The 17194-nt window shown below is 35.1% G+C and overlaps 1 protein-coding gene across 6 annotated transcripts in view; it reads right to left on the reverse strand.

Annotated features, from left to right (window-relative positions):
• Window positions 1-17194, reverse strand: part of LOC144972919 (cytochrome P450 1A1-like) — a 61701-nt gene that overhangs the window by 26244 nt on the left and 18263 nt on the right. For 4 of the 6 annotated variants that reach the window (XM_078914726.1, XM_078914725.1, XM_078914724.1 and 1 more), the window contains 6 exons: window positions 16749-16847; window positions 14222-14315; window positions 12505-12660; window positions 6161-6369; window positions 4596-4721; window positions 3177-3281 (listed from right to left, as the gene is read on the reverse strand). In XM_078914726.1, coding sequence (XP_078770852.1) covers window positions 3177-3281; window positions 4596-4721; window positions 6161-6369; window positions 12505-12660; window positions 14222-14315; window positions 16749-16847 — 789 coding nt within the window. The remainder of the gene's footprint in view (window positions 1-3176; window positions 3282-4595; window positions 4722-6160; window positions 6370-12504; window positions 12661-14221; window positions 14316-16748; window positions 16848-17194) is intronic. The other 2 variants (XM_078914728.1, XM_078914727.1) reach the window with 1 other exon arrangement.

A 17194-nucleotide genomic window follows, 5' to 3' on the forward strand; every position in this document is an offset into this window, starting at 1 on the left:
CACCTTCTCAGACCCATTATTGTTTTTAAAAAAGGAAAAGAAAAGAAAAAATAAGAAAAGGGGACAATGACACAGAAACACCGCACCCCGCAACTGCAACATCATAAATTATAACCAATCCCTCTTACTCCACCACCACCCCTTAGAAAAACACACACTTCCTGGCCGCCTGTACAACTTAGAGTTGCCAACCACCGAAGAATTATAATACATTCAGAAGACCTAAAAAGTTTTCGTCGTGAGCTTGCTAAGGTAATGATTAGAGATCTTGAGGCGGTGGTGGTGGTGGGAATCATGGAGGTAGAGAGAGAGAGAGAATAATAATAATAATAATAATAATAATAATAATAATAATAATAATAATAATAATAATAATAATAATAATAATAATAATAATAATAATAATAATAATAATAATAATAATGATAATAATAATAATAAGACGAAGAAGATCACGAAAGAGAAGGAGCTAGTGACAACCCGACAGAGGAAACAAAGACAAGTGTGAAATAAGGAAAAAGAATGTGCCACTATGTGGCCTTGTGGTGGTATGACACTCGCTTTCGGATCGGATTGGAAAATCCTGGGTTCGAGCCTCACTCGGCGCATAGTTAAGTCCACTCTTACCATACTCAGGTTTAAAATAAGTACCAGGCCGTTAACTGCGTTGTTCTGTCTGAAAAAATGTAATATCGCCTAACAGACATCATGTAGGATGTTAAGTGTAGCTGTTGGCCTGTGACACCCTGTAAAGCGCTATATTAAAACTCTCGTTAGTATTTGTGACAATGATAGCAGTGATGTTGTTCTTGTTTCGATGATGATGAAATGATGAAAGTGGTGGTGTCACTGATCAAGAAGCTAGAGTGCTAACGTTGATGGCAATGGTGACGCTATAGTGTACGCATATGGTATTGGTATTTAAAATGATTGTTTTCTAGAGTGGTGGTGGCTGAGATGATCGTTATGATTTTGCTTGTAATGGCAATAATTGATATGACCATGGTAATGGTAGGTATAATGCCATTGTAGTGATATTGATTGTGGTGCTGATACTTATGATATTGTGCAAATTAAATGATGGTGGTAGCAATTCTGATGGTAATGATTATGTTGTAAAAGTGCTTGTGGTAATGATGATGATGGTTTTAAAATTGATGTGGATCGATGTGCACTTATTTTCAGGTCTGATAACCATTTCCTTATGGGCTCATTGTTGTAATGGAAATCTAAAAAAAATGACGCAAAATATTGTCCATTATACAACAATGTTAAACTAGGCCCATAAGTGGGTTCGGATGTCAGACCTGCGTGTTTGTTAACCTACAATGCAGCACAAATCCCTTTCGAAATGGTATTCTTTTTTCCACTATAACACAATAAGTCAAATGCTTGGCAGGTCTGTATCACTGCGTACATAGACACACTTTAGTTGTAGTAATATCTATTGAAATACCACCTTGAGTGGTGATAAGGCAAATTACACATCTGGAATACAACATTTGCATACAAAGTTGTTTGAGTACAGAATTATTGAGAAAAATCATGGATTTATTTTTCTTGTAACCATTGTTTAAAATATATCAAGCTTTTTATGTATATATTTCCGTCTTTTTATTTTTAAATTTTAAACTAAAGTTAGGAATTTGTTTTTGGCCAGTAATCGTAACTTTATCAGACTTATTAGACCCCTACCCAGATCAAAACAACAAGCCCAACACCCCTGACAACATTACCCCTTGTTCTGAGTTTAAGAACATAGGCAAGTTATTGTTCTTAGGCCGAACTGGGCTTTTATGTTCAGTATCATTCTATTTCACCCAGTTTCAACCCGTAGATATTTTAAATCCCAGCCCGTTGACATTCTAATTTCTCGTCAGGGCAAAAGTGGATACCAAATACTTAATAGTATTAGCCAACGAACGAAGTACTGAAAATATTGAGGACTTGGTATTAGTGTCCTTTATTAATCTTTAATATATTGACATTGTCTATGGAGATAAGTTTAAATGCAAAGTTGTGCTTTCGGCTTTGGAGTTAATTTGCGTGTTGTAAAGCCGCTAAATTCCATCCCGTCTATACAATTACCTCGTTTACTGCCAATTTGATAACGCATTGAATTCTCCATGAATTAAATCTATCATTATGTTATACAGCTAGTCTAGTCAAGACAGTACAACTTATAACAAAATTTTCTGAAGTTAAAGGACAGGTATCGACATCGTTCAAATATTTTGGCTAAATTCAAGCCATTATTGATGGCATTCACTGAATTATCAAGATTATAACATTTTTTATAAAACTGCTTCTTAAGAGATACAGAACTTTGATGTTTTTTGCGCTGCTTCTACTTTTATGACTAATATAATATTTTTGACAAATTTAATACTAGTCATTTAAAACAAATAGTTACTGAGTGCTTACCCACTATTATAGATTGAAAAAAAATGTTAAAAAGGCAAAACACACATAGACACACACACACACAAATCAAACAAATAAACACACAAAAGCAGGAAAAATACAACAACAACAAAAAAAACAAAACAAAAAAACAACCCCCCCCCCCACCCAAAAAAAAAAAAACAACAGAAAAACAAAAACAAAAACAAAGAAAACCTGACGAATCTCCCTCTATGCCCAGCCAACCCAAACTCTCGAGCAGGTATTTGAATGGGATACTTGTCAATAGGAGAACACGAAAATAGTTCCTTATAAGAAACCAATTATCATTCTGGAATAAAAATCATATCCCAGAAGAAGAAAAAACAAAAACAAAAAACCACGAAATTACACATACACAAACACACACAAACACCTCAAACACACATACACACTCAACTGATTATTTGACTCACAAACAGAGGAGGTGCAGTTTGTCAAACATTTAAGACAATACGGATATATCATGTAATTACGTGGATTCGAATCCAGCTCAGTAAAAACAAAAACGGAATATTTCTCAGCTTTAGTGTGAAGGACGAATAGTGCAAGCAACACTATTTGTCCTAACGTACGGCAACGATGGTTGATGATATTCGACCTTAAGGACGAATAGGGCTACCCATAAATAAATACAGATCAGCTCAGATGAAAATCATCATCCAATTATCACAAATACATGCAAAAGAGAGTATAAAAGAATGATGAAACATAAGAGTAAAAAACTGTCTTACCTACAACCTCGTCAATCTCCTTCTGCATGCGAGCTTGGACTTCAGGTTTGGTTACCAATACGAGAAATATCCAGTCAAGGGTTGTACGACTTGTGTCCACACCAGCTGTCAAGATTATTGTAAAGTATAAATGTATTTATAGGTTCAAGAGAATATGATCTTGGAATCCGGATTGCCATTGCTGTCAACAATCTGTAATCTACACAAATAAAAAAAAGCCCCCCCCCCCCCCATTTTTTAAAAATAAGGCGATGATGAACAAGTCTTTATTGTTATGGTATGTCCACCTCTTAAAAACTTATTCGAAATGGTCACTAATTTTCTTCACGTGTCATCACGGTGTTGCATTATAATATTTAATACTATTTAAAAAAGGCAGGAAACATTTTAGTTTTAGACGAGGAATTAAAAGGAAGCTCTTTACCACTTTTTTTTATAGCTACCATAAATGTGAAATCAATTATGGAATCAGTTAATTGGAACGATATTTGCTTAAAGCTGCTGTTCCATACTGAACTAATTATTTCTCTATGAATTAACAACCATATGATCATTTTCATTTTTCAATGTTGATTTTGAAAAAAAAAGGTCACTGATAAGACAGGCGCTGGAGCATATAAGATGATTTTTTTTTTTTACACCTGTGACAAACAGGTTTCAAGGATATTTCTGGCAGACAAGCTGATGAAAATAATAATAATAATAATAATAATAATAATAATAATAATAATAATAATAATAATAATAATAATAATAATAATAATAATAATAATAATAATAATAATAATAATAATAATAAATAATTAAAAAAAATAAAAAATAATAATGATGATGATGATGATGATGATGACAATGATGGTGATGGTGGTGACGACAGCCATTTCAAACTTAGTAGACTTAACAAAAGACATCAGGAGAATTTAAAAGTTACCTCCAATTCATAGTTTGCCGTTAAACTACTGAAAGTCATGGTGTGAAAAGTTTCGAATCTGACTGGCAAAGCAGGAGATTTTGTCTTAAGATCTTGTATGTTTATCTCATTAAATAAGGATGAGGATGTAAATTTCAAAACATAAATTATGACTTAGATCTTGACTCATTTCTTTTGAGGATTCCAATCATTCATAGCTCTGTCCAAGCAGCTGCCATATAAATTACAGTCAATTTTTACCATTTTAATTTGCCATTTTTTCCCTTGCACTTTTCATAGTTCAAGGTCTAAAAATGCAGTTATTAACGTTATTGAGAAAATAGGAATATTAAATTCCTAGCTACGATGGTTTTTAAAAAATCAAGTCTGGACAACATAAAGGAAAGAATAGTAATGTATGCCGGGAATAATTGCAACTATATTATATGTTAAATTTATCCAAAAAAAAAAAAGGAGTTTGAAATTTGATTTTAAATCTAAAGTGTTACCTCCAAACACATCAGATATAATTTGCCTGGCATGGACATCTGTCATATGCATCAAAGAGGAGTTGTCAGTCTCTATCAGTTCTTGCTGCGCAAGTATAATTGTGTCAGCCAGGCACCTAGGCGAATCTAAGAAGGCAATGAACAAAAAAAAAAAACATCACAAAAAAAATCCCCCCAAAAAAACAAATTTTTAAAAATCATTATAATTCTTAGGTAATTTACAGTTGTTTTGAACCTAAACATTAAAGAAAATATATATTAGGCGCATTCTGTCCGATTTGCGAAATCGATCGATTGTGCAGTGCTTTTCGTGGATCCATAGAATGTGCAACAATCAAATAGTAATAGTGGTAGTGGTAGTAGTGGTAGTAGTAAGGATGGTGGTAGTAACGGTAGCGGTAGTGCTGATTTACAGAATGCATAACACATGATGGATCTCAGCTTTTTTCATGGATCCACAGAATATGCAACAATCAATCGAGGGATACGCATTCTGCAGATCGGTAATACTACTACTACTACTACCACTACCAACACCACCACCAATACTACAAGAACCACCATCACTACTACCACTACCACAACTACCATTATTACTAATAGACTGTTGAGCATTTTGTTAATCCATTAAAAATAGCTGCGCAATTGATCAATCGCGCAAATTGACAGAACATGCGATCTCCTGCCCACCATAGGAGGTATGATAATGAAATGGTCGTAATTGTAGAAGTGGTGGTAGTAATAATGATGATGTTGTAGTGGTAAAGATGATGATGCATGGTGGTTGTTATTGTATTAGTGCCGGTAGAGGTGGTGGAGGTGATTGTAGTGGTGATAGTGGTAATGATGATGTAATCGTGGTGGTTGTAGTAGTATTGGTGGTAGTTATGATAAAATCTGTTGGTGGTGGTTGTAATACTGGTGGTAGCAATGATGATGAGGATTGTGAACTGTGGTAGTTGTTGCAGTAGTAATGACGATGTGGAGGTGGTTGTTGTAGAATTGGTGGTAGTGCTTGTTATAATAATGTGGTGGTGGTGGTAGGAGTGCTAATAGCGATGACGTTGTGGTTGCAATAGTGGTGGCAATGATCATGATCATGTGGTGTTGGTGATCGTAGTAGTGGCGGTAGTGATGAAGATGATGATGTGATGATTGTTGCAGTAGTGGTGGTGGTGGTGAAGATGATGCAATGGTGATGGTGGTGGTAGCAGTGGTGGTAGTCATGATGATGTGGTGGTGGTTGTTGTAAATAGGAAGAAAATGGGAAAGTAATTAAAATTTAGAATTATAATTAAAGCACCAAAGAAAAAGTAAGACAAAGGGGAGTTGGTTCAAATAGGGAATAGATGTAGATTCCAAGAGTTATAGTTTTAGCATTTTTGTATCTGTGATTGAAGGGAAAAATCACTTTGATCACGTTCATAAAAAATGGCTTCAAAATGATCATTTCATCCCCCCCACCCCTAAACCCCCATGAGTGCACTATCTTTAACTATTTCACCAAGGGCATGGAATACTTAATAAGGATAATGCATAGTTTAAAAAAAATATTAGGAAATTACCTCTGTCAACCTCAAGTCTTCGTTCATCAACTCTCTGCTGAATGAAACCTAGAAACAATCCCAAGGCCTTGAAAAGGTATGTAAACTTCTTTGTAGGCCAATATCGCAGCAGAGGGAATATGTCCTCTAAAAAACCATTACCAATATTCTTGTTAAATTCGTCGAAAAAAGATACTATTTTCTGGAATGATGGATCGTCAAACTCTTTTCTAAAAAAAAAATATAAATAATAAATTATTATTTAACAAAACAAGAATACCCCCCCCCCCTCCAAAAAAAAAACAAAAAACAAAAAAAACAAAAACAACAACAACCCAAATTCACCATTGGAATCGTATATTGAGGGCGTCCAACTCTAATTGTGTGAGTGTGAGAAAGATGATGAGATTTTTTTTTTCAAAACAAGAGTGTGGCTTCTACGACACCCAAGATGTGTGTTTAGATCTCATGACTATTCCCACCAAATAACAAGATTGTGGTTAGTCTCTGTTGGTCACAATGGTTGGGAGAGGTTAAGCTTTATATATAAGCTTTTTTAGTACTTGCACAGTTAGAATCGAATGCCGTAGATAATCTCTTTTTTTCTCTTAATAACTTAACTCTGTCAACATACTCGATAGTTTTACATATTCTACTTTTAGGTGGTCATGCTACTGCAATTCATATTATCATTTAATACCATTGTAATCAAAATTGCCATTTATGTACCATTCAAATAAATGATCATTTAAGCCAGGTTACTTAGACACTGAACTAATTAGATGCATGCTTGTTGAGGTAGGATAAAATAAAAAAAGTAATTCTGACTGAGCACATCAATATGGTAACAAACTGGTTTGGATTTCACTTTGATTTAAAAAAAAAAGAATGTAATTGCAATCCAAATAGATTTTGCCAAGTTTTAAATTCAAACAAATATTTGCCACTTTTTCACAACGAAGGTCGAAAGTGAAGAAAAATAATCTAATAATCTACACATCTTAAATGGTTTAATTAATTTCATGTGAATTTTAATGAAAATGCTGCTTGAAGCTCGAAGGAAAAAAAACCTGGTAAGTATTGAAATGTAAGCTTCCATTTATTAAATGAAGACAGATACTGTAGACGTTTTGGGTTTCCCCTTTATCAACAAAACACAATGAATGAAACACTAAGGACAAATAAGAGATGTGACTGGCGTGGTTAAGGTGAATAAAGAAAACCAATGAGGGACATGTCCCTTTGTAAGGAAGCACGAATTAAAATATGACAATAATTATTAATAAAAGGTGTCATGAAAATTACAAAAAAGGGGGATGTGTCGTGCAGTCTAGAATGTAAAATAGAATAAAATGAAGACTATATTAGAATATTGATAAAAGGGAATTGGAATAAAGTTTAAAAAACAGTTAGGGATAGCAGTGTAACTATTATTGTTATTAATTCTAGTAGTAGTAGTAGTAGCAGCAGCAGCAGCAGCAGCAGTAGTAGTAGTAGTAGTAGTAGTAGTAGTAGTAGTAGTAGTAGTAGTAGTAGTAGTAGTAGTAGAAATAGTAATAGTAGTAGTAGTAGTAGTAGTAGTAGTAGTAGTAGTAGTAGTAGTAGTAGTAGTAGTAGTAGTAGAAGTAGTAGTAGTAGTAGTTGTAGTAGTAGTAGTAGTAATAATAGTAGAAGTAATAGTAGTAGTAGCTGTGGTAATGATAGTCGTGTGTAATATAAAATATAGATGATGGGTCAGGGAGAGTCAGAGGGGCAAGAGATAAAGGTCGTATAATATTTAAATGAGGTCGAGTCTCAAGTTCACGGCGGGAGGTGACAGGTTGGTAAGTTTAAGTATCAGTTCTGCCTCTCTGTATTTTCTATGTTGTTTAGTTGTGTGGCAGAACTGAAAAATGGTGAATTGGACAGGTCGTTTTCGATGGTTTTCGGCAGGTGTTGTCCAAACTGTTGCTTAATCTCTTGCCGTTTCCCCACATATGTATTGGAGCAACGTTTGCAGATTATTGCGTAGATCAAAAAGTGATCAGTGCAGGTGAATGCGTGCCTGATATCCCAAACTCTATCAGGGAAATCGATGGAGTTTTCCATGAATAAATGTGGGCATGTCCTGCATCTGCAATGTTCACAAGGCTGGGTCTTACATTGACTATTGGCCATGTCCACTGTTATGTGACTCATAGTGAGTATGTCCCTCAAATTATGGGTAAGGGATTAAAGGTGGTTTATTGAATTTATCCCTTTAGTGGGTGACTTGTGATGATGGGGATGGGTCTGTCTGTTTTGCTGTTTTCGTTGTTAACTGGTCTCATAGCTGCCTATTTTACATTCTATACTGCATGACATATTTTCATGAATTGCACATCTTTTATTAATATCTATTGTCATATTTCAATTTGTGCTTCCTTACAAAGCACTGCGTGGCATTTCCCCCTGAGCGGTATTTCAGAGCTAGGTCAACTCGACCCCATTAGTGAGGTCAATCCATGTGTGGAACAGGGGAGATCTGTGATGCCACTGTTGGTAATTAATTGCTGCAATATTTCATGGTATTGCTCAGTTGATAATATGAATATGAAAATTGTTCCCTAAACACAGGCAAAGCAAGGGTTTCTTTCATCATATGCCATGGATGATGATAATGTATCCTTTTAAGGCTGCTCATAAGAGGTGTCAATTCAGTGATTTTTGAGTTATCAATGAAATTAATTTGTAGTAATTTGCATATATTGATAATTTAATTCACATCAGCAAAAAATATTGAGACAAGCATCATTTTAAAGTAAAAATGATAGTCTTGACACGTGCCAAGTTTTGTTGTCCGGGCAGTAAAATCTTAAAAGATATGAATATTTTATTGTAAAATTCTTATTTGGCATGACTTGGTGAAATCCTCATTATCTTTCCCACAGTATTTCATGTTAAAAATGATGCCCAATATCAGTTTGGAATGAAATAAAAACCATTAGACGAAAATATATTAATCATGTTTTTTTAAAAAAGCATTTAACTGACTTAAATATGTAGTTCTGGGCACTCTTGAAAGCCAATATTTCAGTGGTAGTAGTAGTGGATGACTGTTTTTTACACTTTAATCCCTTATTATTCAACTCAAAATTAGAATTTTTTTATGAACGTTAGGCATCATTGTTAGAAGATATTCTGCTTTTATGTGGTTTTCTCAGGACATTGCCGTATTAACAGTGTCATATAGGTGTCAATGTTTGATTGTGTTATATTTATTGTCTCTGTATTGATTGGCCTGGTGTGCTAGATTGCCTTGTGTATTTCACTGAAGGCCCCATTCCTGCCATTGAAATTCATCTTAAGTACTCGCAATTTTGCAGGTTGAATAAGTAATAAAATGTAAATGCAAGTTTTCCTTTTGTGCACAAGTGAATGTGTTAACTTTTTATAGACTGATGCGTCCAGATAAATATGGCAGTGATTTCTCGCAAATCAATAAATGACCTTGCTGTGGTATGCATGTGGTGTTATACTGATTTGATTATGATTGTTATTCAATTATTTTATCTCTCAATTTGACTGACTGGAGTTCAATGGTATATCAGATGACTTTAAAAGACAATGACTAAATGTGTCTTCTTGGTGGAAAGGAGATGATTCCATATAACCTGTATTGACAGTGTGGTTCGTTTCGGATGGAGTTGGTCAATGAGGAGAAAGAGGTCGCTACTTGGAATAAACTATATGTTCTCATAATTTTGAATCCTCTTTTGACCACCTACTGTGTCCTTTTCTTTGAGCAAATCATTTAATTTAACTGCACCAGTGCCTTGTGTGAGTTGTAATTAATGATTGATACTGCAACATTTGTAGTATGTCCAGTAACATTATTTGTAAAGAGGTCATACTTTATAGGCAGATTGGTAGTAAATCGAGATATTGAAACATACACAATGCTAGTTTTTAGTTTTTACTGATCAATCAAAGCTTACCCAAATGTTTATTCTCATGAGTTGTTTTACCACATGACATAAATCATATCAGTTTACTGTTTTGACTAATACAACTGTTTGAGAGGATTGGAAATGGTAAAAAAAAATATATACAGAACCAACAAAACCAAGAATAAATCAAGAAAATCAGCTGCCAATATAATAATAATACACAGCTACCAATATGATAATAATACACAAGAACACAACTGCATACATCTACTTTTGATATTAATTAAAACTCATGAGTTACTGCTGATGAGTTTTGAATAACGACAAACAGTTTCCATCCTTCTCTATCTTGAGCAAACTTTTTGATCTCGTTCCATGTCTTATCACTTCTCTGTATATCATCTTCTTTCATTCTTCTCCATGTTCCCCGTGGCCTTCCCTTTAATCTTCCACCCTGAGGGTTCCAGTCTAATACTTTCTTTGTTATGGTAGAGTCATTCTTTCAAAGAGTGTGTCCAATCCACCTTCATTGTCTTCTTCCTATTTCCTCTCCCACTGGTTTCTGCTGTGTTCTTTTCTATACTTCTTCGTTCTCAATTCTATCCACCCATTTTATTCTGAGTAGCTTACACATGCACCTGTTTATGAAAATCTGTTTCCACCTTACACATGCCTGCAATGCATTCCAAGTTTCACATTCATAAAGTAGGGCAGACTTCACGTTTGAGTTGAAAAGTCTTAGCTTTAGTCGAAGGTTCTTTAGTTCTCCATACTCTGTTCAAAGATGTGAATGTAGCCTATGCCTTTCCTATCTGTGCTTTCACATATGCTTCCGTGCTTCCATCCTTGTCAATTATACTCCCGAGATAGCAGAAAGTGTCTATATCTTCAAGTTCCTGATCTTTTACTTTGATCTGCTCCCTTTGACGTGTACCTATCCTTAAGACCTTTGACTTTGTAGGGTGAATTCTTAAACCAGTTGATTCCAAGAGGCTGTTTATTATTGTGGTTTTTGCTTGCAACTGGTCCTGGGTGTGGGACAGAAGAGCCAGATCATCCAACTGTGTCCAAGGGGTTCACTGTATCCCATTTCTTCGCCCTTTGGAGGTTTCCTTCATTAACCAATCAATGGCAAGGATGAACATGAGAGCAAGGGTTTCTTCATTAACCAATCAATGGCAAGGATGAAAATGGTTTACTAATGTGCCAGAATTTTCCTAAATGTTGCTCCGTCAATGCTGTCGAAAGCCTTCTCATAATCCAGAAAGTTGACAATAAGAGGAGAATTCCATTCTATAGACTGTTCCACTATGACTCACAGAGAGACAATCCGGTCGGTGGTTGAAACTTTTTTCCGAAAACCGACCTGTACATCCCGCAGTTTAGCATCTGTTGCATTCTTAATTCATTATAAGACCATAAATATCCATAATTGCCCCAATTGGAAACGGCATTGCCTGATACCAGTTAACCTCCACTGAGGTAGCTATCAGGGAAGGTTAATTGCCCCTTGGGAGTTCAAATCTGAAATAGTGCTAAATCCATGCAGTGAAAGGGGCAGTCTATTTCCTGTCCTATCATTGTTTTTGTTTATTCACCTTAACTACTCCATTCATACAACTCTCATTCGTCCTTAGTATTTCATTCATCATGTTTTGTTGATAAGGGGGGAATCCGAAACGTCTGCAGTATCTGTCTTTGTTTAATAAATTGAAGCTTACATTACAATACTTATCGTTATTTTTTGTGAATTTTAAACCCATTTAAATTCTATTTTCCATTACTCTTTCAGTTTTAACTTCAATAGAATTAAGATTTTGCAATATTGCCTATTTTTCTTCATATGAACTGTCATCTATAAAAAATTTATACTTTCTTGTTGGAGGAAGAAGTTCATCTATATTTTTAGTATAGCAAAGACCGCATTGGAGAATATAAAGATAATTCAAAGAAAATCAATACTTGATATAACTATTTATATAATGGCTATACTGCTTTGTAAAGAGATCATCAAGGAATATTTCAGCTCTTAAATTTCAAAGGTTTCAATTAATGCCACAATAAAAACTTTCAATTGTCATTAAAATAAAAGATTTACCTAATTCTTTTCATTCAACCCTTCCTTTTAAATCTCAATAAATCTGCTCCCTTCTTCAAAGAAAAAATTCTAATTGTCCCTCACGACTATGAATGAAAAAAATAGTATGCCATGCCAAACAAGGTTGAATGTACATGGTCTTGGTCTTAACTTGAAGAGGACTGATTTAACTTCAGAAACTATCATGAAAGAGGATCCTGGTAGCTCTGTTGGTCTATGAAACAGCTAGTAACTCATATCTTTGTAATACATCTGTCTTAGTATGTGTGTTATGTTTGGCTGAGCAATTGAAGATTGGTATTTTGTAAACATTTTCATTAGAAGAAAAGAAACAATTAAAAATTAAAAATTCAACTCACACACTTTCAAAACAAAGACCATGCATGATGTTGAAAACAGAAAGGGAAAGAATATCTTTCAATAAAAATGAACCCTTTTGAGACTCGATGACTTTTGCCGTGTTCAATATTACTTCATGGCATCTTTCTTCAAACTGTTGTCCACTCAGATATTGTCTGGAATGAATCAAGGATTAAATGTGCTTCAAAATTAGGTTAAACTCAACTTGAGGATCTTCTGATGCATTGGAATCAATTCTCCTTTAGTAAAAATCAAGACAGCTTCGTTTAGTTTTTTATCCTTCTTTTCTCCTAGCATTGGGGTATATGCACAACTTTCAGGTCTAGTCATGACTAAGTTTTAAAAAACCCCAACAAAATAATTTGAGCATATAAAGCGGAATATCCACTAAACATGATGTAACTGCTTTGCAAGGGTTGCCAAGTTATCAGCATAATGTAGGAAGAGAATGATGCCTGTAAGGTGACATTACAATTACTTTCGATAGACAACTAAAGCAATATTACAATTTATAATATTACAGCAACAATGTTAACGACCAGGTACTCATTGTATACCCGAGTACAATGAGAAAATATAAGTAAAGAGTTTTTTTCAAAGGACTCAAAATTGCACCACTCAAGAGTAGGACTCACAAGTCCAAAGGCGGGTGTGATACTACAAGGCCACAAGGCCGCACATTTTAAATGGAATTCTTCTTTATCTATTTTCCTCTAATGCTGGTCATGTTTTGCTCTTGATTTGTCAAAGAGAATAAAATTGCTAGAAAGGCATATTTGAAAACAAACTAGTATAATTTATATCTTTACTTCTTTACTTCTGACAAGTCCGCTTCACCTAGCCACGTATTATTTTCCCCCCAACCCAATTGCAAAATTCAAGGCCATTTGTTATTTCCCAGTCACATTTTCGCAAAAAAAAACTTCTGATTTTCCCCAGACTTTTCCAGAATTCCTGACCTGGTTGGACTCTCTCTCTCTCTCTCTCTCTCTCTCTCTCTCTCTCTCTCTCTCTCTCTCTCTCTCTCTCTCTCTCTCTCTCTCTATATATATATATATATATATATATATATATATATATATATATATATATATATATAAGTATAATTATTTCTTTATTGGTAAATTAACTTTGTAAAAAAAACATTTAGTTGGTAAATCTTTCATTTAAATTTGGATCAAAATATATCAAGCTAAAAATCATTTCCTGCCATAGTTAATTTGTATAAGTCTTTGGTATAATTTCTTTTTTTTCATGTGTGTGGTTTACTCGAGTATCTATCAACAATTTTTTAAAAAGTCCTCAGAATATTCTTCCTTTCTATATTATATGTGGTAGCCTGAATGATGGAAGATCAATCAACAAATAGCATCTTTATAAATGAAAAGGAATATACTATACTGGGAGGCTGATTAGATTATAATATAACGTCTGATAGAAAGGATCAATATAGGTAGGTAGTTGTTTTAGCTGAAAAATTGGATATTTGGTTACAATGGCTCCTTGTTCAGGACATTGGTTAAACCGATAAAGGAGAAATGATTGTCTGTCATTCTGCATATACTTAATGATTTCAGGCCAAAAATTCTTACTAGATGTGAGGCCCTCTATTTCTCTAAATAAAATTTTTTTTTAAACACCAAGCTTATTTGACAAAACTTTCAAATATATGTTCATGAGAAAAAGAATTTTTCATTGTAAAACGTTTTAACTAACCTTAGTGACTGTGACGCAACTTTTCTCTGATATTTAAAAGTATCTCCCAGAGATGATGTAAGGATGCTTTTGGAACCCTCTGCAAACATGTGCACTATAATAAAAAACACATTGATACAAATTTTGAATTTTTAAAATATATGTACTCAGTTAAAAAACACATTGATAAAATAAAAAATAAAAATCACATGCACTTGGTTAGGAAAGCAAACCATTGGTACAAATATTGAAATTTTCAAAAATGACAATCTGCACATTCTTAAAGAGACATAAATACAAACAAAACAAGGGCGTGGTTATTATGAGCATATATAAACAAGGATGTTTAAAAATTTTTTGGTGCCATTCTCATTGCAGACCTACTTCACATTATCTGTCCTCCGTAGCAAACCTACCGCCCTGACACTGGGAATTTCTGTTCACGTAGCAGACCTACTGCCTTGACACTGGGCATTTCCGTTCTCATAGCAGACCTACCGCTTTGGCACTGGGTGTTTCTGTTCTTGTAGCAGACCTTCCACCTTGACACTGGGCATTTCTGTTCTCATAGCAGACCTACTGCTTTGACACTGGGCATTTCCGTTCTTGTAGCAGACCTTCCGACTTGACACTGGGCGTTTCTGTTCTCATAGCAGACCTACCACTTTGACACTGGGTGTTTCTGTTCTCATAGCAGACCTACCACCTTGACACTGAGTTTCTGTTTTCGCAGCAGACCTACCGCCTTGACAATGGGTGTTTCTGTTCTCGTAGTAGACTTACTGCCTTGTCACTGGGTGTTTCTGTCCTCATAGCAGACCTACCACCCCAACATTCCAGAGGATACTTCGCACATGTTGAACCATTCTACTATGGCCTGTCCACTTCTTCCGGTGTATTCTAGCACTTGTTAAATAAGCATGTCCCATGTGAACAAAATACCAGCTCCAAAATGTCAGACAGTAAAAATTTGGAGTTGGTTTTTCCATCTTTATCCTCAAAATGAAAAAAGTTGTTACCTTGATGTACAGATCTTGTAGCTTGGCAACCTTTCTTCTGGCAACATAGCACACTGCAAAAATCAGCTCCACCTTGTATCTTTTCCTGGTCAGTTACATTGCTTCATTGCACTTGTGACAAGCATCACATGTGTTAATATCTGTCAACAAGCCTTGATATATCAAAGATGTCGTAACAGTTTCCTCAGTCAGGATAACGGTGGTGTAGATGTGTCTCGACATTTATACCTCTTGTCCAAAATTTGCCCAATCTTGAAAGTGAAAGCCGGTTAACATCAAACGATAGTTTCTTATATATCCATATATGGTCATAATGCTGACATGTAATATGTGTCTTTCAAACTTTCGATCTTGAAAGTCGGTAAACATCACAAAACTTGACGCATCTATCCCCCATAGTTTTCTCCACATGTTTTCACACACTGTTGCACCTATCCACCATTGTATTCACTCTACACTGTTACCACATGGGGACAAAGGATAGGCTAGCCAATCACAAAGGGAGGTAGGTCCGCACCTGTTAATCACAAAGGCAGGGAGACCAATCAAAACATGGTAAGTCTGCTACGAGAATGGCACCCATTTTTCAATCAATAAGCAAGGTTTTAAGATCTCAAATTATTGTTGACCATAGATGCATCATGTCTGTTGCAGACCCAATGAATCACTGATAAGGAAGGCTCTACGATGGAAATCCCAAGGAAAGAGGAAGCGAGGCCGCCCAAGGAGACTTGGAGACGTACGGTAGAGAAGGACCTAAAGCAGAGAAGTCTGTCCCTTGAGATGGCCCCGAGAATAGCGGCTGACAGGATCAGGTGGAGATCCCTTGCATCGCCTCAAGTGCCAGCAGGCCCCGAGAGGATTGAGTGAGTGAGTGATAGATACATCATGTTTGTTTTTAAGGGTTTTATGGCGCTTGCAACACATTTAGTTCATATCAGCGCCAGTAAAAAGGAAGATGTACAATTAAAAGGACTTAAGGAAAAAGTAAGACAAAAGGGTATGGTTCAAATAGGGAACAGATGTAGATTCCAAGAGCAAACTATCAGTGAACTTAGTTTGAGATCACCTAAGAGTCTCACCCAGACACCAGAACAAGATCCCACTAAGAGGGATACACTCAAACGTATACAAATAATATGTTAAAAATTACAAAAAATAACAGTACTTAACTGAGAGATAATTTACAAGGAAAAAATGTCATCTCCCAAAACTATAACTATACATTCGACTGTTTCCCTCCAAGCCAAGGACTGTCCAGGGTCAGCACAAAACCAAGTAAACTCATTCTAAGACAAAGACAGAAAGCTATTAGAAAACAGATACAAGGGATAGAAGACATAGCAGGTACTGGTACCTCCCTACCCACTAAAGGATACCCAGATATATATATCATTACACCTAAGATAATTATGACTTAATGAATATCAACAGTTCAAAAACAAAAATGAGAAAAATGTTGTTAGATACATGCCATTCTTCAACATTTAAATAGTCATTTTTAATTTGTGCTTTTAAGCCAAACTTACAAGAGTAGAAAAATGGCCGGTCTGAGAAATCATTGCTTTTGTTCACATAGGCTTCTATCACGAGATCAATATCATTTATCACGATGGCAGTTTGTGGACCTAGAAAAAGACAAACAAGCCAAAAAATGATTATTAGAATGCTAGTGTCATCAATCACGATTGGCGAGGCATGTATGTCGCCTTATCTTTAATTTATTCAATCAAGGGAATATGTCACTGAACATCTTTGAATTTTGTCCTTCTCTGAGAATATTGTGATGAAAATCAAGAAAACTCGCAAATCTTACATAAACAGCAGCATTACTGCCATACTAGTTTCTTATAGAAATATTTCTGTAAACCTGAGTTTCTATAGAGTGCAATAGTCACTTAATGTGCTCAAAGCTCTTTACAAGAGATACCAATCCAATAGTAACACTTAGTATTAGGATGAGACACAATGCTTG

This window comes from Berghia stephanieae, chromosome 5 (assembly GCF_034508935.2).
Source record: "Berghia stephanieae isolate SIO BIC M18660-M18661 chromosome 5, UCSD_Bste_1.3, whole genome shotgun sequence".
NCBI lineage: Eukaryota > Metazoa > Mollusca > Gastropoda > Nudibranchia > Aeolidiidae > Berghia > Berghia stephanieae.